We start from the raw sequence: 21,982 nt of genomic DNA, 5'->3' as shown, positions 1-21,982 counted from the left end.
ATCCCCCCTCTGCCTCATTAGCACCATCATGGAACACTAGAAAAACAGAAGTTAGACCTAAAGAACATAGAAATACCAAACAGCCAAGTGGGAATGGTTAACGAGCACGATAGATGAAAGGGTTAGATGTGTGCAGCTCATGTGGACAAGCACCTGAGGTGAATAACAAAAAACAAGCTCAAACCTCATCTTGTAAAAACTCTGCCCTGCTCTTGCGCCTTCTCTGTTCGGCTACTGCACAAACCTGCATGCAGGAAGAATTAAAAACCCAGTCTGAACAACACCAATACTCAGTTGTGTTGGATTGGAAATGGATTTTTCTACAAGCCACTATAGCTTTTGGTCCACAACGTTATCGCTGCCATTTCTCCTGCTAGCTCAAACATAGCTGCTGCACATATTAACAAGTTAACATGCCATGTTAAAGTGCCCCATCGACTGCACTGCTGCATTAGTGCGACAGCTTGTGATTGTCACCTGGTTACAAAATGATCCCTCCCCATCAGCTTGTACATGAGCGTTGCCGGCTCTAATGGCAACACACTGAAAAAATGGCCCTCTTAATGTAGCAGGAAATTACTGTGATTACACTAGTGGATATGATGGAGGGGCCTTACAGCGCTGTGCTGAACGGAGGATTAGCAGGAATCGAAGCAGCCAGGTATTAAAGACAAGCTAGAAGACTTCTGTCTCCTCAGAGCTAAATAGTGCTAGGGATGATTATACCTATTCAGAGTCTGAATGGACCTTAAGGGAGATTATGACTATTATGGAGATAATTGCGTTAAGTCGTATTTGAGAGCTATACACAAGAGTTGCAAGAGAAGCAGAAGTCCAAGATTGTCTGCGCCAGGGGAGGTGACAGCAGCCAGCGTGTTAGTCACTGAGACAAGAAAATCAGTCAGTCATTCTCTCTGTCTTATTACATTGAAAGCAATAGAGACTCCTTTTCTCTCCATCACTTTCAAATGCAAATGCACAACTTTTCCTCAGCTGCAGGACAGTAGAACAGAGGTTTTATGTTGTTTTGAATGACGCGCGGCTGAGTTGTGATGTAGTCTCTCACGCCTGGAGGCTATTCCTCTGAGAGCAATCTGCCGGCCAGTCTATTGGCAGCTAGTTGAGAGGATGGAGAGCTGGGTGACAGCCTATTTGAAGTGCGATGTGCCAGCAGGGGGGGAAAAGATGTAGATTAGCTCACCCAGTTTCAGCTACAGGATGAGAGTAAATATTGCTGAAAAGCTGAACAACAGCGTGCGCGTGACTGCATCCTTTTTGATGGCAGGCTCGCAAGGTTTATGTTTTCCCCTTTGTCATTCTGACATACACAAACACACAGGTGAGAGTATAAACATATATAAAGAAAGACAAACAGTATCTACAACCTTGTATGCTGCAGAATAAAAAGTCTTCATTTGAAAACATAATAAAGAGACGCTGAATGCCCGGGGCTGTGTTTTCACGCTCAATAAACCTAAATATATTTCAGATTTTTTTTTGGACAATACCCCAAATCCCTGTGTAATTGCCCTCCTTCCTCTACCAGAATTCACCCCTCTTTGCCCCCCTTCCCTCCCCCCTCATGCTTACCATGCACCCCTCCCCGCTTGTATGAGACTTGAATGTGTTAGAAGTTAATGGAACCTATTAAGCGTTTTAATAAGCTCAGCAAGTCCCGAAGAAGGAAGTCAAATAAAGCCTTTTGTGCGTGGGCTGTGCTGACTCCCCCTTAATATCTCTCCTTTTGAATGTTGAGGGGGGGTTGAGGCACTTTGTTCTCCACCATCTCCTTTCCTTCTTGTCCTCCTCCTCATCTGCCTTCACTTCCTTCTTTCTATTAATTGAGTTTCATTAATGAACATCAGGATTTCATTATCCCACATAGTGTTTAAGAGAGCCTTGCATCCTCCCATCTCTGCTCTCCTAATGGCAGCTGGGGTGGAGGGGTGTGCAGGGGGGGCGGCTATATTAGCAGGCAGTGGAATGTCTTTCAATGAAACTAATGCCAAACACAATACTCTCTCTCTTAATAACGCTGTACTCCATTGCTCTGCATGGGCGGAAATCTCATTACGAAAACGCTGAGGAGAAAAATAAAACAAGATTGAAAAGTCTCAAGGTGATAGAAGCAATGTACTGTGATTCCATTAAAAGAACATTATAAAGAAGAGAAAAGAAAAGAAACTGGGTAAAGAGAGTGGCTGTGCAGGCAGAGCAAGTGAGTGCAAGAACCTATTTCACTAATGGTGCAAAATACAATCCAAACACCACGAGGTGCAGCATCAATTCTTCTTAGTGCACCGGAGAGTGGGGGAAATCAAACACATTGTCAAAGCTTAGATATTGCTTTCAAAAAGCTTTTAGGAGAATGTAAGTGTCTGCCAGCTAAAATCTTTCTCTATCAAGACAAAGAAAGTGGAAGGCATCCGAAATCTTTAAATACCAAAGAGACCAGAGTATCTTTGAACAACACGCCTTAGAAGAGCACGGGTGCACCCTTCAAACATGATTCCAGGAACTTGACTGCCTGGGGATATTATATCTTTGCTACATGAAGGTAAGATACTGTACATGATATAACTTGTTTTCACTGGACTGATATGATAGATGGTGAAATGGGATCTAGCACTTAGCTGAGCATAACAGGAAAAAGAGTACGTGTCAAGGAAAAACTACAGTATAATATATACAAACTGCCCTCTGGCATTTAAACACATCCAGCTCACCATTATACTCAGCCAATAATATGAGCCAATGTCGTATGTGTTGTACTCTCAGCAACTATTATGCTCTTGACTACTTACTCAAATAAAGAACAACAATTTGTTTCCCCATCCTTATTCTGCCAAGAGGCTTTTCATGTGCATTCATTCTCACTCTATGATATACAGAACCACTTCAGCTCATTCTTTCAGGACAGGAACAGATATTCAAATGAATGGAAATTTAATGAAGCATGCCTGTTAGATGCATATTTATGAACTACTATAAGCATGTTAAGGGCTACAAAGTCAAATATACTGTCAGTGAATGTACCCATCAGATCTCAGCAGACACTTAACACGAGTGAAGGAGAAGGATGGTATTTTAACAGCCATTTTATTTAATCTACCTTTAGCCCGGAAAACTAGGCAAGAGAGCCACATTCCTCTTTGCTTTTGTTATCAAAAATCTGAAATTATTATAGCCGTATCTACAGTTATGACTCTATATTAAGCTAAGAGTGTAGTGACTGTAGACTGATATAAGTTAATCTAATATTATCATTCCCAATAAAGTATAGATAGTGCATCAGCAATTAAACACTCAAATATGAAAAAAATACTATCAGGAGATAATCAGTCATGTGAGAGACGGAGTATATGTGAGATGAATACAGAAAAAAGAAGGTATGTTGGAGGCATACAGAGATGGTGAGATGCAGGCAAGAGACGCAGTGTTAATGTTAATCGTGAACAAGTTTGTATGCAGCATCTTTAATGCGCCGCCCACGTAACTTCTCTGCGGAAAGTATTCCACCTCCATGTAATTTGCTGAATGAAGATGTTTATTAAATGTAACTCCACTGCTGAATCCCACGCATGTGTGGCTTTTCTACATTCTCAGCCTTTCCCCTTATTTCCCTTCTAGTTCTCCCTCTTTCCCTCTGTGCTGTGGTTAGTGATGACATGGTAGTCCATCTTCTCACTGGGGCTCACCGCAGGAAGTGCTAGGGCAGCCACATTGTACCGCATTGATACTGTGTCAAAGGCAAAGCTCCCCTCTGTGCTATGTACACATACTGTGCCAACACTAGCTTATACTTCACACACATACACACTACACTATACAGCACACATACACTCACAATAATCTACTTTAAAACATCTAATCCTTTGGTTTTTTTTAATCTTTTGTTAACATTTAGATGACATACTTCTGTCTCAACAAGATTAATAAACTCTAGTAACTAATACTGCATGTGTAGCCTAATATAGCATATCCCTCTGTGCAATAGTGCTCAATTGTTGTCCCAAAACTATTAAAATCTCATAAAGGAGTCTCACAGTTGCACTGAATAACATGTTCCTTCATTATGATGAACATGGGCACAGCTGTTTATTTATAATCGACCCCCCACATACACCATCCTGCTGGTGCAAATACTCACAAGAGCACCAACTCTGTGGCTAAAATTAGCTCCTGACAAATGTACTATTTACTCTTGTGTTAGTGGCGCTTACTAAAAACTACAGTGCCCAGCTGTAGCTTCTTTTTTTTGAAAATGATATGCTTGTACTCTGTTTTTAAATATTAAGTTGGGAAATATTGTGAGACAGAGAAACAATTTGCAGATTTTGGTCTTTTCATGGCTTTTGTTGACAGTAAAAGAAATACTGAATATGTCTGAGTCAATAAGCAGTCATTTGTACACAGTAAAATCGAAGTCTTTGCACATGATGAGAACACGTTAAAACACCATGACAGATGGAGCTATTTGTGTGTCTTCATCTTCACTGCTTGTGTGATTGTGGTTTTCTGCTAAAATGTCGGACATGCGAGGTTGTTCCCCTCTCGAGAAACACAGTCAATGACAGCTGAGCAACGGAGAGAAGCAAAGCTCTCAAACGTGTCTTGGGATGCACTTTCAAGCCACTGTAAAATAAATGAGAACAGGAAGTGGGTTGTGTGACCTGGAGGTATGTTGGCTCTCTTCTGTAGCCATGTAAACTTTGCCCAGGGACTGTGAGCTCACCAATAATTCATACAGAACAACATTCAGAATGACCGCTACCACTACTAATCTACTGAGAGCAGACTGGATTCCAATATCACAGACTCAGCTTTATTCATCGCGCCAGTACAACACAGAACCAGCACCCCGACACACGCGGTACACAAACAGATACATCTGAACACCATAAAAAAGGGGTGCTAATTCATTAATAACAGAAAACAGAGGGGGTTCTTAGCCAAAAAGAAACAGCAAGCATTTCACTATCCTATTATACGTGATAATGGACTGAAGAAAGCCGATAGAAAAGACAACCGAATGGAAAAATGGCAACAAAGCACAGCCCAGCAGCCTCACTCTACACCCTGCACAAACACAATTACTGCTTAGAGACATGCTCAATTTGACTATCATCATAGACGTGTGTGTGTGTGTGTGTTTATGTGTGTTTTTTTCACAAGTGTGTGTGTGTGTGTGTATGAGTCAGCTGGCTGCCTTGACTGCCGGCTTTTCTCTAAATAGGCGATGAAGAAGACAACAACAGCAAAGAGCCATGTCAAATCGATAATCCCTTAAATTCCTCACAAAAACGCGGAGTAAAATGTAAAAACTATAGGACATTTAGCCCTCCAGGCTGCAACGGCAGGACGCGAGGATTACGTACCACTGTGTTCCTAATAAGAGAGGATAATGAAAACTTAGAGGTGACGTGGGGCCCCGCTGTCATGTGAAATAACAGCTTAATCCAGGTCCATTTGACGCTGTGTCACGTTTCAACCTCTTTCTCTGTTTGCCTCTCTGTCCTCTCTTTTCTGTCAGGCAGTTATTTGTTCTGATCATCAATGTGGGTTTTTCAAATAAAGAGAAAATGGAACATTAACATTTGAATGAAGTTGTCTGAAAGTATAGCAGCTGCCTTCCTCTCACTTTCTTTGCGCATTAGTCATATAAACATAATCAAAAACATGTATAAAGCAGTCAGTATCTGTACTAGGACTATTGTTTATAAGTCCTTTAACTTGTTTCTTTGCCTACAGAGCCCATGAAGCAGCTAAGGACACTTGGCCAAAGACCTAGCAGGTGTTTTAAGTTAAAGCACATCATCCCGACTACTCCGGAAAACAATGTACGAGAGGGGAAATAAAGTGAAGTTGAACCACTCCTGAATGTTTTATAAGGACCCTGAGCCTGGAGGATAAGTGAGACTGACATCGGCATTGAGAGAGAGCAGGGAGGAAAGACAGAGCACGAGAGAGAATGTGGAATAATGCAGAGAATTCAGATGTTTCTCCTGATGTGAAGATGCACAGCGTTTAACTCAGCATATTGTACATGCAACACTCATTATGAGTTTCTATGAAGCGTCGACAAGGGAGCACAAGGGAAAATCTGAATGTATTCCACCCACTAGAAAAAGGGGCAAGAACATGCAGCTCTAAATCAATCCTGATCCATCTGTCTATACGGATCAACATCCTCCTACAACCCAGTGCTTCTTAACATGGTTTTAAATGAGGACTTTTCAGTATCTGTATTACTATCCTCTAGGCACAGGATTGGAATTGATCTTCAGTATGTTCTTGTCTTATTTTGAGTGAAATTAAAATTCAAACACCTGAAACTGTTTTGAGGAGCAAACAGTGTTTCTGGGGATTAAGGTATTTCTCTGAATATAAATATGAGAATGTGTCATATTAAAGAGGCTTTAGTATGTTATAATTATTTTATTTTACTGTGACTCACTTTTCTTTTCTTCTTTTTAATGATTTCAAAGTCAAACCAGGAGCATTAACATTGATCTTATGTTTTAATTAAAACAAGTTATTCTCTGTTGTTTGTTCTAACAGCTTTTGGGGGCAATATTTAAATCTACCTAATATAATTTGATTAATACATTTAACACATTCAATTTTATTTTAGCAGAGTGCAACAGAGCGCAAAGTGAACAAAGTCCATATTCCTACAGGACATTATCACTATGTTTGTTTAAACATATGCTGTGTTACCTGCGCAGCAGCAGCTTGGGATGGTTCTTGCTCTCCAGGTTGCGGTCGATGAGGTCTGACAGCAGGTGTTTAAGAACGTCAGTGGCGTACTCCAGTCGTCCTTGCAGTGCTGTCATGATAAGTGAGGCCACGTTGCCGCGGTCCCTCATGGAGAAAGAGCGTTGCATTTCCAGTGTTCGGATGAAGGTGAGCAGGAACACTTTGTTGTTGATGAGCTGGCCAAAAAGCTTCAGGGCCTTCTCCACATTCTGCTGACCATTTCCTGACACCTGGACAGAGGAGGGAGGGAGAACAAGGAGTGTTAATCACTTTCCAGCACTAATTTCAATAATACATTTCCAGCAATTATTTAAATGCTAATGACCTGCATTGTGCTCTGAAAAGGACTGTTACTCCTCAAATTTCATCCTGACCTTGTCTCACGCGTGACAAAGATTTTTCCAAAGGCACCAAAATCTCTACTCGTGTTTCACTTCAGGCAGACAGAAGTTCCCACTTGTGGTGAGTAACTGAGACAATCTTAATCAATTATTGACCCGGGTCTGTTAAAGAGCATCGTACCCTGAGTGAACAGCCACTTCACTTTCAAGTCACATGTCAAATAACTTGCCAGGGAAAGACAATAATAAAGTGATAAAACTCAGTCTCTATATATTTATGTGTGTTGAAGTTGTTCAAGTTTGGAAATCTAGTTTCTTTACAAAGCTTTTGTAGCTTACTGAATATCAGTGTGCTAAGATGTGAAGAAAAATCACCGTTGACCTCTAGCATACAGGGTCTGATCTGAGCCACTACCCTCCTGCTAAACCAATCCCACCTCGCCTTACAAATAAAAAGGTGGACCTCTACGTCATGCATGCCATGTATATCATGTTCAATCTGTTTATCCTTGATAGTTTCATCCTCTGGGCACCATTGTGTATTCTATGTAAAATAAACTCATTTCCAGGCAATACTCTGGCCCCATGAAGAGGAGTGAAAAAATGTTAACCAGCCAGTTTTTTCCCCTCAGTGGAGGAACCCTCAGTCCTGCCTGAGGATTGGGAATTACTCAGTTCATTACCCCTCATACTGCATCCACTGGTGGATGAAATAGCCATGTGCTGGGACCCTGTTTTTCATGAGGGAGCTTGCATGTAAGTTGTATTTGTGTGTGTGTGTGTGTGTGTGTGTGTGTGTGTGTGTGTGTATGTTTCCCAGCGTGATTGGCAATATGTGTGTATGCTTGTGAGACCAGAGGGAAGAGAGAGGATAAGAGGCACACTGGTATCCTTTCCCCTTCGAGCACTTTGCCGCTTATGGAGGTTACGCTGCAGGGGAAATGGTAAGGGCAGACACACTCCACCACTCTCTCCCTACCTCTCTTTTTACCTCAGTTTGACCCTCCCTTGCCCTCTCGTAATGCATGTGCTGTCTGTGTGTCTCAGTCATCTTCTCTCTCTTGCTCTCTGTCTCTCATTACCTCCAGTTCTCTGAGGACTGGATGATCCTCTATGCCGGGGAAGAGGACCCTCATGGCGTACGTCCTGTAGTCCAGATGGGGGATGCCTGCTCTGTCCAGGTCACTGGTCAGCTCATTGATGTCTGTCTGCAGCTCGGCAAAAGCTTGGAGAGAAGAAAAAAAAAAAGAGAGAGTGAGGGACCAGTTAGAGGGAATACTTGAGACATGCAGTCTGAGAATGAAATCTTTCTTTAATCCCCAAGGACCAAATATGTGAATCCTTCTTATCTTCATGGTGTTTATTACCGTTATGATGAAGCTGACAGTTAAAGCCCAAGATAGTCTTCATGTCAGAAAAACTCAATATTTCACATTTCAGCCTTAAAAAAGAGATTTGAACACACCAAACTCCTCTACACACACACACACACACACACACACGCACTCACACACACACACACACACACACACACACACACACACACACACACACGCACACACACACACACACATACACCTTCCCTTCTCACTCATTTTTATCTACCAGCCAGTAAATTGGCTGTAGCAAAGGCCCCAAAGAGTGTGTGTCATCTCAGTGTGAGGCTGCAGGTGAGCACTAGTTAATTGGCTCCATCCTGGCTGACTCCTGTTCAGGCCCACGGCTCTGTTGCTCTGCTTCATCGCCCTTGGGGAGGCTCCCTGTCTGCAGCCTATCACAGGAGCAGCAGCAGTCCCCCAACACCTTCTTCAAAACTCTGCCATCCCCGACCGGTCTAAGCCCTCACCTCCTGGCCCGTGGTTCTCTGCGACTCCTGGGTTTACACACCAACACTCACGGGCACACAGGTAGTGTATATACTCATAAGGAGGAACCCAGGTATCCCATCTAAATCCAGCCTGCGGGGCAGTACACTCCTGGCCACTGCTAATGGTTAAAACATTAATCTTCTCCTTTCCCAAGGCTGCCTGTGTGTGGCTGATTCCCCCTGTTTGCCTGCTCTGTCTATCTGCCTGCCTTTCTGTCTGTCTGTCATTTAACTATTTGAGAAGTTTGTTGCAATGGTTGGTTATTTTTCTTTGCTACATAATAACACTCGGAGAGCCTATCAGGGGTGGCTGGAGGGGATAAGTAATAAGGTCCTCTCTGGCTGATGAAATCGCCTGAACACTGTCAAACATAAACCACACTTTTGCCATCTAAGTGATTGGCTATAATGACCCCGATGATGACACTGGGGGGCAATCAGCAGTGTTTATATGAAGGCATTCATGTGGAACTGAATGTCGCATCACAGAACAGACTGTGCACAGTGCCGAGTGCACTTGATGAACTGCTGTTTGGAGTGGTAGCTGGAGGTCAGCCTGAGGTTATCTGGTGTCTTCCCACTGGGATAAAGGTCAAAGTTCAGATGACCTACTGTGCCCTCTCTCTTAACCCTGAGCCCCAAGGGTGTCGAGTTTTTTTCCTATCTTTATTCAAGACTGTGGTCCTTCAATTTGAAAGCATGAGTTATTGATTTCATGTTGGGATTTTGTAATTCTTTCCCCTTAAAACTCTTGCCTTGCAGTCAGATATCACCTGCTTGCATGCAGATTTGCTCTGCTTATGGTCAAACTGTATGCTTGCAGTCAGATATACTGTTACTTGCACAGATTTCTCACTACGGCTTCAAACCTTCTCCTCGCACTCAGGCTGCTTTTGTGCTCTCAAGAAACGTCTGTTCTTAGATTTCTGTTCTGCTCTTGGATTTGTCCAATAACCCTGTCAAAATCCCCTAATAGAAGGCCAGGTGTAGTGTTGACCACTGAAATGATCCCTGCCCGCTTCCTTGTGGGCGCAATCGCTTTACTTCTTAAAGCTTCGTGTACAGGCGCCTATTCTTTAACCAGGTTTATCCACTCCTGCCCTTCAGGGCTTTATTAAATGTACTACTCCCTTGCTTTCTTCTACAACTTTTGGAATAAAAGGTGCCTGTACATTCTTTTACTATAATACTATAATAATATAAGTAGCTGTCTAGCACACCGTCTTCCCGTCGATGTGCGAAAGAAATTGACGTTACCTTCATGACTCTACGGATGGATGAATGCAGTAGTAGGAGTCTACCGGATCGCTGGCCAACATGAACTGCCAAAGTCAAGGACCTCAAGTAAGTTTCTTTTTTTAATGGTGCTATTACTTCCTTGAAATTGAATTGATAAAGTTATATCTGCAGCACAAGCATACATCCATGATGATGTGCTTGGCTTTCAAGTGCTGTGCTAGGCAACTAAGAACAAAATGGACACACTGTTTAGGAATGGGAAAAGTACCAATTGGTACTTCACTAAAATACAGAATAAAAAATAAATAAATAAATAAACACAGCAGTGTCCATTTTGTTCTTAGTTGCCAAGCAACAGTGTTCATGTAACATACAACACTAAGCACCAAGCAACATGGATGATTATCAAGGATGTTTTCTTGTGCTGCATATAAGACTTGAGTAATAGCACCATTAAAATAAAAAAAACTTACTGGAGGTAATTGGTGATCTACGTTGGTCAGCGATCTGCTTGACGCCCCCTCCTGAGTCATGAAGGTGAAGTCGTGTTCTCCCCTAGCACACTGATGAGAGGCCATTGTGCTATATCGCTAATATTATAGGAAGCTATTAAGAAAATGTGCGGCTGCTATTATATATATTAACTGTAATTTTATTCCAAAAGTTGTAAAAGAAAGCAAGGGAAGTACATCTAATAAAGCCCTGGAGGGTGGGAGTGGACGAACCCAGTTAAAGAGTAATCCCCCATATGGGATTCTCTAAGAAGTTGTGAAAGTGCCCACAAGGTGCCAGGTGTTATTTCATTGGTCAGCACTACAATTGGCTTTCTATTGGTTGGGGAATTTTGACAGTTTTGTTGTACAAAAAAAAAAGAAAGCAGAGCAGAAATCTGAGAGCAGAACGGATGACAGAAGCAGCTTGAGTGCGAGGAGAAGAGCTGGAGCAAGAAATCTGTGCAAGCAGTAATACATCTGAAGTGCAATCATACAGTTTGAGCAGAAGCAGAGAAAATCTGCGTACAAGCAGGGGCTATGTGAGGGCGAAAGCAGGGTTTGAAGGAAGGAATTATTGAATCTGAATGTAAAATGTCAATAAATCATGCTCTCAAACTGAAAGACCACGCTCTTGAATAAAGATAAGAAAAAAGCCCCATACAAGGGAGGAGTGTATTTCAATGCAGCTATGTGTTAGATAGCAGTGACACTGAAAATTTATGATGAAGCACTTTCATCGTTCCCTTTTGTGAAAAACTTGCACACAAACACATACACAAATAGACACAGGTACAAACACACACACATTGCGTGTCCTCTCCAGTTAAGATGTGAATAAAACTTAATAAACATAATGTGCCTCTTGCTGGGAAGAGGTTCATGTCACCTTAATGAGAAACTCTGTATTCTCGTGTGTGTCCTGCATGCAAACTACAGTTGAAAGCAGTAATACACGACGAGACAGGTCACATGCAGGGCTAACTGACTGAATCTGTGTGTTTTGATATAAACCAGGATGAGTCACTGACCTAGTTTGAAGAATTTTTTACTACATTATTTAAAGCACACAGGCCACCAGTTATTTATTTAATGTACGATGTGCACAAATACACATTTATGCCTGTTATACGATTACAGCATGCAAGTGAAATGCATTTCCCAGGCCTATTCAACTACATAAGTGATAGAGCTGCCTCTAAAATGACTTGCTCTAAATGGATATTCAAGAAAAGTAGACCCATAATCGCACTCACTCTACAATCTACAGTCTGACAGTAGGCTGCTAGACTGGTTTATGCTGACTTTACTGTTCTAATACTCACCTTCTTTGCACTCCAGGGCAACTCGTGACTCCAGGTTGTCCATTTGCATCTGCAAGCGCTTCAGGGTGAGGTCGTTTTCACGTGATTTTCGCTTGTAGGCGATGAGGACAAGGATGACAATGATGAGGAGGAGGCCTCCACCAGCGGCGATGCTGACGATGGCCGGAAGGGTCAGCAGGCTGTCAGACATGATGTGGACAGCACCAGGTGACACGTGGAGACCACCAACCTGAACCTATGGTGAGACATAAATACACATAATCACATTTCATCTTTATGTCCCCCTTCTGACTACACAGTACAGTTTAGAAGGTTCTCAAATCTAAAACACAAAGGTAAGATGGAGATTTTAATCTTATTTCAACCAATTTTGATCAGTGGTCTTGGGATCTATATTAAATGATAATGGATACACAGCAATGCTGAAGCCAAGTTGCTGTAACCCAGCTAAAACGAAGGTAAATATTGTCAGCTGAAATTGATTCTGAGTGCAAACACATGCAGCCACCTACACGCTGACGTTGAGAGGGAAATAGTCTGGGGCTTGCACTCAATAAGTGTGCAGGCAACAAAAAATAATTGCAGGGGATTCTGGCAGAACCTTTTGACAGCTAGAGCACACTCATACTGCTCTCCCTTTGACCCCTTTCCTTCAGCTGAATGAACAACGATAAGAGCACGAATAATGGAGTTTAGAGGCCAACTATTATGAAGAAGAAATCACAAATATAGGGACAGATGGAAACAGAGTGGAGAGAAAGTTAGAAAGACAGACACAAACAAACGCACAAATGCAGACAGACCCATACTGACCATGACTTTGTATTGTCCAGTGAGGTTGGGCGGCTCACACAGCAGCTGGCTCTCAGACACAGTCACAGAGCAGGGAGTCTCTCCAATCAGCACTGTGTAGTTAAGCTTCACTCCTCCTGATGCTGGGGGAACCAGGTTTCTGCCCTGTGGGCACATAGAGATGGACAGAGGGGTGCGAAATTAAGAGAAAAACTCAAACACATGGCTCAGTGAAGATCAGACAATTTCAAAAAATCCACAAAGCCAATCTGTCACCTAAATACACTATAAATTAGATCCCTTGGTTTGGGCACAGCTGGGGCCAAATATGATCCCATACTGAGATCAAAGAAAGTGATTGATATTGAGTGCCAGTAAAGGAGAACAGCTGCAAATCAGGGAGAAAGAATACAATTTTTGCTCAATGAATTCTAGGTCTTCCAGTAACAAGCCAATTAATGACAGAATAAAAAAATAAACTATATATATATTCAGCTGATATTGATATCCAGAAAAGTAACAATAGGCCTCATTCACAAACAGTGTGTATGCACAAATCTATGCTTAATCCATGCTGATAATGATAAATGTCCCACAGTCTGAAAAAATGATTTAGTTAGTATTTATTCAACTTAAACAGTATATTAGAAACACAGCTATTTAAAATAAAGTATTTGGCCTAAATATACAACATTTAAAAGTGTGAAATTGGTAATAATACACCACTTTTACTAATTATAAAATGAATAGGTATAATATGATCTATATTAAAATTGTCCTGTTCCATTTTCAGATGACAATAGATGATATGGTATGTAACCAGCAGCCTGTTCAGTGCTCATCACAGCCTGACACGATGTGCAGCTGGTGCAGCAGTAGGGACTTATTTAAATCATTTCCATAGATCTACATGTTTACCATCTTTTTTATTCTGTTAGAGATGTATTGCGTGGTAGTGGTGTAACAGGTATACAGGCTGTATATAGGATTCATAATCAGGCTTCATTGACATGTTTACAAACCAAATCTAAATTTCTACCATCACAGCCTTCATGGCAATGAGTGACAGTTCTCTCTACTGTTGCACCGCTCCAACAGAGCTTTCCTTATATAGAGAAATGAGGGTGTGGAAGTGTGCTAATTACTGATAATCGGCACACGCCTGTCAATTTTGAATGATTCTGATTCTCTAATATACACAAGGTGGTGAGAACAAAATTGGCAAATGTGCTTGTGTCATGAATCCACCTTCTACACACACACGCATATTAGTGAATGAGGCCCAATAAGTAAGAAATTAGAGGAATCAGTGTCTCTCCCCAGATTACAGTGACAGGTCTGTTTTTGGAGGTTGAACGAATACACTTAAAATATAAGAACAGCAAAATCCATACTCATTAATTAACATTTCCTGTACCTTGAGAATGATGGGTGAGCCTGGTTTTTGCTCCAGGACACCTGTGGTGCTCAGGGGCTCAAAGTAAGGATTTGGGTAGTAGAGGAGGTTGGTGTTGTTGTAGACCAGCAGCGCCTGGACATTGTTGAAGATGAACCCAAACTCGTCTGCGTGTTTTACTGTGTCCAAACCTGGGAGGTACTCTGCCATCAGGGACGGAGCGTAGCAGCTCATACTGGTTGTGTTCAATACTTTACACACCTTTGGAGAATTAAACAAAAACAGGAGGAAATGTGTTAGGGAGAAAAATCCATTTTTTGAGATTCTATTGAGGATGTGTTGCACTCTAACAGTCTGCAGATCAACCTTATGATAGCACAAGATCCCTGAAATGAAACAAGAAATGTGATTCAGTCACCCAGGATGAATTTAGATAGAAAAGCATAAACTCAGACTTTTGTTTTTGTTTTCTCTGGCTCCTAAAGAAAACACCAAATTTCACCCTCTGTTTGTTATAACCTTAAGTGTGATCTTCACTGAAATACATTACTATGGACATGAACCTTGCAGGGAGCTCGGCAGCTTAATAATTGGCATATAAAATTCTCATTCTTTTCAGAGAAAAGAATTTATTGTCTGTCATTAAATTCATCTTTATTGCCAAGGAAAGCTCCATAAAGTCGAAAATAAATTGCTGCTACTGCTTCACTGAAAAACACTGGAGGACAACAACCACAAAGGATGGAGGCATTGCTCCTCTGTCTCCTCAGGTAGAGGTTGAGCTATGGCTCTTTTATTACTTCTCTCCAGTTTGCCCAGATGAGAGACCTGTCTTCCATCCATCCTCCCTGGCTCAGTTCTAAAGGGAAGGGGAGAGAGGATTGATTGCTGCACAGCACTCTGCTCAAAGAGGTTTTTATCTCCTTTCACTCCCTCCGAGCTCTCTCTCCCGGGAAGAAACTTAATTAGAGGTAAATATCATCAAAGCTGCTGAACGCTTGCAACTACCACGCCTCCTACCTGTTGTCTGTGGCTCCAGAGCAAGCCAGGCAGATCGATGCAAACTCATTCTGTGTAGGCTACACCAATTGTATTTCACCAGCATGGTGCAAGGCGAGTTGCAGGAGTGTGACTGTACAGGTAGAAAGAGGTATTGGTCTCTTTATGTTTTTCGCTTGGATACAGACTACAAATGTGTGTTTTGACCATGTACTATAGAGCACTGAATCCAAGTCTGAAAATGATTTAACTTAGGACTTTGGTATACTGTTTATTAGTGCAAAGTATCGGCTGGCTGAAAGTCAGTTACATATAAAGCAATAAAGCTTTACCAGTCTGAAGCTGAACAAGTCCTGAATGCTCAGAAACAAGCTTTCCCTGGTCTTGTGAGATTTTTCTTTAGATTTCCCACTCTATAAACTATAGTAACAGCACACGACACAAGCGAGAAGATAAGCCCTTTTAAAAATAGATAGCATGACCAGATAGGACTCCTGAAGTTTAGGTTCTGTGAAATCACATTAACCACTAAAAAGTTGTAAGCAGAGATCAGAGTGTTTGAAAATTGTGGCTTTAACAATACATTGATGTTATTTCACTGTAAATCATACATTCAGTAACCTTGTTCTAAAAATCTAATATCCAACAGCAGTAAAAGCCATACATACTCAAACAGTGTGTGATAACATAATTGTTCATGGTGTAATATTGTGTGAGTGAATCATTATCAGTCATGATTTGTTTTCCAGAATGAATATGGAGCACATTAATTCCTTTTAACCAGTCATGCACTAATACAGTATCCTTCTGGTCAGTACATGGGAATTAAAAGGTTTAATGGATAAAAGTGTTCATGTCAAGTTTAATATGGGTTGCTTTCTTTAGGTATGGTGACATGTTATATAGACAGGCCCAGATGCTCCTGCAGCATCCTCGTGACTGTTACGGTGGAACGGCAAGACATTTGCAAGTCAACTAGAGCTCTGACTACCATCTGCTCAGCCGGAGATGGATACTGTGAGTTTTTTTTTCTCAACACTGTCCTCACTTTCTCTTTTCTTACTCTTCATTTTTCTTCTTCTTAAATAAATCCTTTCCTTCGCTCAATCCTGTCAGGATAGAAAACTGCTGCTATCATGTAGGAGGTTTTATCTGGCCGCGGCTGTGAGTGTGACGTGTGTAAATCCAAAGCGATGAGCGAATAAATAGTGATGGGTAAATGGGGCATTGTGGGATTTGATAAAGCAAATGGGGGGTTTTTGGGTTCCACTGTAGGTGGGGCTTTCAATGGCTGTCAATCAAACTGTGACACTTTTGCAAGACTTCTCCCTTACGAAAGATATATATTAAGTAGGTTTTATTAACGTATAGTGCATTCTGACTGCACTGTAAAAGGATCTATATGAACTACTGGATTTCCAAATGTTCTACCGATTAACAACTTTATTTCCTACCACTCCATCCACTTTCTCAACAGAACACTACAATACACAGTCATGACATTACACTGCACACATCCCAAACAACATCACAGCATGTATTTTCGTAAAGGGGCCTTGCTCTCTATCTCTACTGAATCACAATAAAAACAGTATATTGCCCAATACAGACTACACAATAGTACATCCATTCCTTTAGGCCAAGCAGAGAAAGCAGCGACACATTGTACAGCATTGATAAAGCAAATTGAGGTCAACAGATAGAGAAAATAATTGGAATCTTGGCCTCATTTGTCTTGTTTCTCTAGTGTTGGAGGAAGCCAGGGTGTTTTCAGGCAGTAACACTCCAACCCCTCTGGCTGAATACATTACCATGATCTACTGTGCTGCTACAGCCCACTCAACCATTCAAAGGTCTCTGGCCAGGGTAGTAGTGAGGGAGTTGGAGAGACTGAGAGGGAGAGAGAGAGGAATAAGGGATGAAGAGAGGCCGGCTGTGGAGATGTGCGTAGGAGAAATGCGAGGGGTCACAGAGTCAAAGGTCATCTGGAGGCTAACATTCAATCACGAGTCACTGGCTGTTCTGCTGTTCCTGTACTTTGTTACTCCTACACTGTGTCTATTTTCCTGCCTGCCTGCTGTTCCAACCAACTGCTAATACTGGCATTGGTTCTAACTTCAGCCCTGATCCATCCATACACGGTCTGCATGTTATACATGTTAGCGCAGAGAATGAACCAGTAGTTTAATGTGCCTCTAAGACATGTGCCATGCTGGAAGTAAATCAATCATGTGTTATACGTCTTGCAATGAGGGTGTGACTCAGTGTAAACATCCAGTCCAAGCACGACTTCATGCCCTTTTCTTCTTCTAAAGTCAACACCAAAGCCACACAACAGAAATGTCAGAGAGGAAGTATTAACAGCCCTCCAGGCTGTGGACAATCAAGATGCCGACATGATTCAATGAACCACTCATGATGATTCTGATATGTATGGCAGCGTAAGACACATGCATACAGCTCATAATACAAAATCATCACAAACATGTAAATTGTAAGTTCTGAGTGTCTATTAGCATTGATCATAGTGATGATGGACCCCCTCCTCTAGTACTCGGTGCATCAGACAATCAGCCTGATTGGCCTAGAAGTGATAGGAGCCTGGCACACCAATGCTGAACACTTTATATGATCGGCAGCAGCTGCGAATTCACCTAACGTGCCAAGTCTGACACTCAGTCCAGACGTCTTAAGTGTGGCAAATGCGGTAGATGAAATCTTTCTGGGACAGGGAAATGTTCTGGAGCTGGAAAATAACCCTTTTAGCTTTAATCAAGATTATGATAAATGTTTCAATTGTGAAACTGGTGACAGATACAGAGCATTTCACAAAGAAAATTGTCTTTTTTTCCCCCGTGCGCCCAGTTTCTTTGTGAGTCTGTGCAGGTGACACAAGGGAGGGGGAGAAAAGAAGCAATTTAGCGGGAGACAGGTGATCATTTTAAGGCTGGCTGACAGACAGCAGCTCTTATTGCTATAGGCTGCTCTGCTGTTTGCCTTCCTCTAGTGACAAAAGAGGAAAGGGCTGAGGGGGTGGGGATGGGATGAAGGATAGGTAATTGTAACCTTAGCATTTAATAGAAATTCATTCTCTGTGGCTGTGGGGGCAATCAAGGCAGTGACACAGGCTTCTTTTGCAAGGCGCTAGGTTCGGAGTTGGAACAGATGAGGCAGGGTGGAGATGAACAACTCTCTTTCAAAGCTTCGGAAACTGACAAATCAGACAGCAACGCACACAACCCACACATACAGACACCAGTCAAATCCTATTTTGCCGGGTCTCCAGTAGTCTCTCACTCAAGTGTTTTCTCTCTTTTCTACATATAAAACAGTACAGATCTGTCTTTTACTTGTAATTACTAAGCTTTCGTGACTCACAAAGGTCTTTTTAGGGAAACCGTGTCCTTACATGGGGGAACATTGTAGCACAAAAGGCCCAGGGCAGAGTTATGATTTTTCGTAAAGGAACACTAAGCACTAAGCAAGTCAGACACTTAAGGCCAATTTTAGACTACTGATGTCAGGAATAGGAAGCTGGGATTGAAGAGGGGGAGGAACCATGCTGAAACACATTTGTGTAGAAATCTATAACTGAGGTGAGGCACTGAGGAAGTTTATGTGTCTCTCTATAAATGAGACATGAGATTAATGTGGTTAGATAGAGTGGAATATGTGAAACTGGTCTGCCTATGCTACACTATACTTGCACCAACAAACATGTGCGAAGAATGTGAATGAGTGTGTATGTGCAGTGGGTATTTGTCAAGTTGTTTAATGCATCTTTGCAATATGCATTCGAAACCATACTGTACCATGAGAGCAATTGTTCAAAATTGAAGGTCTGGATTGCCACAAAGGGTCATTCTACATAAGGGATCACAAGATGATTACCAAGGTAAAGAAAATCTAACTGGGTCACAAAACAAGTTGGAAACTACTGTATTAGAGCATGTTTTTATGTTTTATCACTGCAGAGTGTGTGTATGCTGACTGTACTAGTTAGAAAGAACTGGGCACAGAGCGCTATTCTTTTACCTATTCTCTTCTTCCATCCCTCTCTTTATCCCTCCCACTCCTCTTTTGTCTATTCATCTGCCCTCCTCACCTCTGCCCACACCACAGACAGGAAATCCCATCCTCTTAATTAAACAAGTACCCCCAGGACAGGGGCTCAAATGCAATTTGTAACGATTTCCTACAGCCCAGACTTTGATTATACTGGGGCTCTTTATGCTGACCAAAGACTTCTGACCGCAGTTAATCTTCCATTGAAAGCCATTAGGAGTCTCCTTGCCCCCGATCATGCACATCTCCTACATTCCCCCCACTGACCCCCCCCACCCTTCTTCCACAAACTCTACTGTCCTCCAACAGCCTCTATGATAACAATTTGTATTTTAAAGTTTCTCAAACAAGTGAACATTTTCAGTGTGACAGTAAAACACAAACTGGGCTTCACATTTAGGTGGGCTGTAGTCTGGAACTGAGATTAAGCCTAAGGAAAAATTTAGGGTAAACTCTTAATTAAACACTGCATGCAGACCACCCTCACTACCAGCTGCATTATTCAGATGCTTATTGGAGCGCTTGAGACAACTGGGTTCAAGCAGAAGTTAAAGAAGCAAAGAGAGCTAGAGGGGCCATTAGGAGAGATAGCACACAAGCTAAACATCGCTTAGCTTGCTTGCATAACAGTGTTTAGTTAGTCAAGCAGAAACTAGTTAGCATACATTTTCCAGCGTGTACAGTACCAGTCAAAAATGTGGACTTTCTCATTAAAGTGAATGGACAGGTGTGTCCAAACTTTAAACTGGTACTGTATATGTAGTAGTTGAGCATTTTCTGGCACACATACAGTACTAGCTTTATTTAAAGGCATTATATTGGTTCTTACATTGACAGACTCTCGGCCAGCGTACTTGACTCGGATCCTGGGCTCCTGAACCACATCCAGGTTGGTCCCTGTCACCATCAGGGGCGTGTGGCCACTGAGGGAAAACACAAGTAGATGTAATTATAATTTATGCCACAGATTTGAATAATTCAGTGTGTCAAATCCCTTTTTATTTCTCTGTCCTATATATTTTTTTAAACTTCAATAAGATAGCGAGAAAGATGGAGAAAGGGAAGGAATAAAAGAAACAAACAAAGGTGATTCTCAACCAAACTAACCCTGATGTACCTCTTCAGAATATTCACCATCAGTTGAATATAAATGCATCAAACCGGCTCTCATCCTCAGTTTCTTTCAGGAAATAATAGCCTTTGGAGTGGAGGATGATTAGAGTTGCTTTTTAACTGACTTCACTGGCTACAATCAACTGGTGCAGATTTGTGTTTGAAATACCAAGGCAGCTCTAGCATATAAGGATGCAGTGGTGGTCCTGAGCTGCTTCATCACACAGGAGGACAAACAAAGCACACAAACAAAGCAGGAGGGAAACTGCTGGATGTTTGGCTCTCCCTGCAGCTGTTTGGGTTATTGTGTTTGTTGTTTTTGTTGTTATGCCTATCAATGCGACATGCTGAATAAAGATGCCAGACGGGGATTGCTGCAATAATAAATGTCAAACAGGTCTGTGCTATTAGGCTGTTGTTTCACCATAGAACTGTGGAGATTGAGTTACCATAAATGGACCTGGTGCTGACTATAAGCTCATTAAATTATATACACGGCTGGTCTGGAGATGAAATTCACTAACTGACCTCTTCTGCTGTCTCTATCTGTGTTTATATCTACATTTTTTGGACTCCTGATGCCCAGAAGATATGGGTCAGTGCACATTATGTTAGTTAAGAGAGAATATCCAATTTATTCTGTCTTCCTAGATTCAAAGAATAGAATAAAAAGGCAAAGAAAGATGGCCAGTATGACATCCTTCCCTATCCCTGTCTCCTTGCCTTTCTCCCCTCTCCTCCCTCTGTGCCGTCACACTTTTGCTGCAGTGTCCCCCTGCACTGCCTCTCTAAGTCTAAGCCATCTGCTGTAGACTCACACCTCTGATAGCACATTGTTTTAATCCACTATTTCATCTTTACCCCTCTCCTACTTTTAATTAGTAGTGTATGCTGTATGTGTATCTATCTGCCAAACATGTTCAACAGATGGATCAACACTACATTCAATAGGAGACTCTCAACATGCCTGTCCTCTCCAATATGTGTGCTGTGGCAGTTCTATCAGATGCAGACTAATTGGAAGAGAACCAAACAGTAATTGAAAGTGCAATATTGACCCGTGTCTGCTTATTACTACTGGACTGGCTGGTTGGCTCGAAAGCTTTGGATGGGGAAAGGTAATTCCTGCCTGTGTTACAAAAGTTTAGGATGTGAATAGAATAACATCCCACGTATACAGTATGTGGCTTGCATATGGTGCATCCCATAGGACAAGCGTTATGACTCTTACCTTGCAATGCTCCAGTCTGGTTCAATGCGCTGGACGGTGGGATCCTCTATGTACTCAAAGGTTAGGCTCTCCCTGATTTGTGCATGGTCCACACTCACACTGATCTGCACTGGGCCAACACCAGACAGGGAAGGTGCAGAGCAGCACACGATTTCTGTCATGGTCCGTCTACAAGTGAAGCAGAACACCCGCAGTAATGGTATTATTAACATTTGTATAGATTTAGACTAATAGGTGTCTCTATGAAAAGTGTAGAACGTATTGGCGTGTTTCAGGAAGAGAAACAGATGATGATGATATATATAATTTGCTATATGCATAAGTTATTAATATATTGTCTGTACAAACCATACCATTACAGTAA

At 41.8% G+C, this 21,982-nt stretch overlaps 1 protein-coding gene across 1 annotated transcript in view; it reads right to left on the bottom strand.

The window, feature by feature from the left end:
* plxna2 (plexin A2) overlaps positions 1 to 21,982 on the bottom strand; it is a 140,632-nt gene that overhangs the window by 19,249 nt on the left and 99,401 nt on the right. Inside the window, exons 15-21 of the mRNA XM_062426570.1 lie at positions 21,619 to 21,786; positions 20,104 to 20,197; positions 14,232 to 14,471; positions 12,836 to 12,979; positions 12,023 to 12,257; positions 8,183 to 8,325; positions 6,721 to 6,971 (exon numbers count right to left, since the gene is read on the bottom strand). Coding sequence (XP_062282554.1) covers positions 6,721 to 6,971; positions 8,183 to 8,325; positions 12,023 to 12,257; positions 12,836 to 12,979; positions 14,232 to 14,471; positions 20,104 to 20,197; positions 21,619 to 21,786 — 1,275 coding nt within the window. The remainder of the gene's footprint in view (positions 1 to 6,720; positions 6,972 to 8,182; positions 8,326 to 12,022; positions 12,258 to 12,835; positions 12,980 to 14,231; positions 14,472 to 20,103; positions 20,198 to 21,618; positions 21,787 to 21,982) is intronic.

This window comes from Scomber scombrus, chromosome 10 (assembly GCF_963691925.1).
Source record: "Scomber scombrus chromosome 10, fScoSco1.1, whole genome shotgun sequence".
In the NCBI taxonomy this organism is placed as follows: Eukaryota; Metazoa; Chordata; class Actinopteri; order Scombriformes; family Scombridae; genus Scomber; species Scomber scombrus.
The sequence above is the reverse complement of the archived record's forward strand: the minus strand, read 5'-3'. Positions and strand labels throughout refer to the sequence as shown.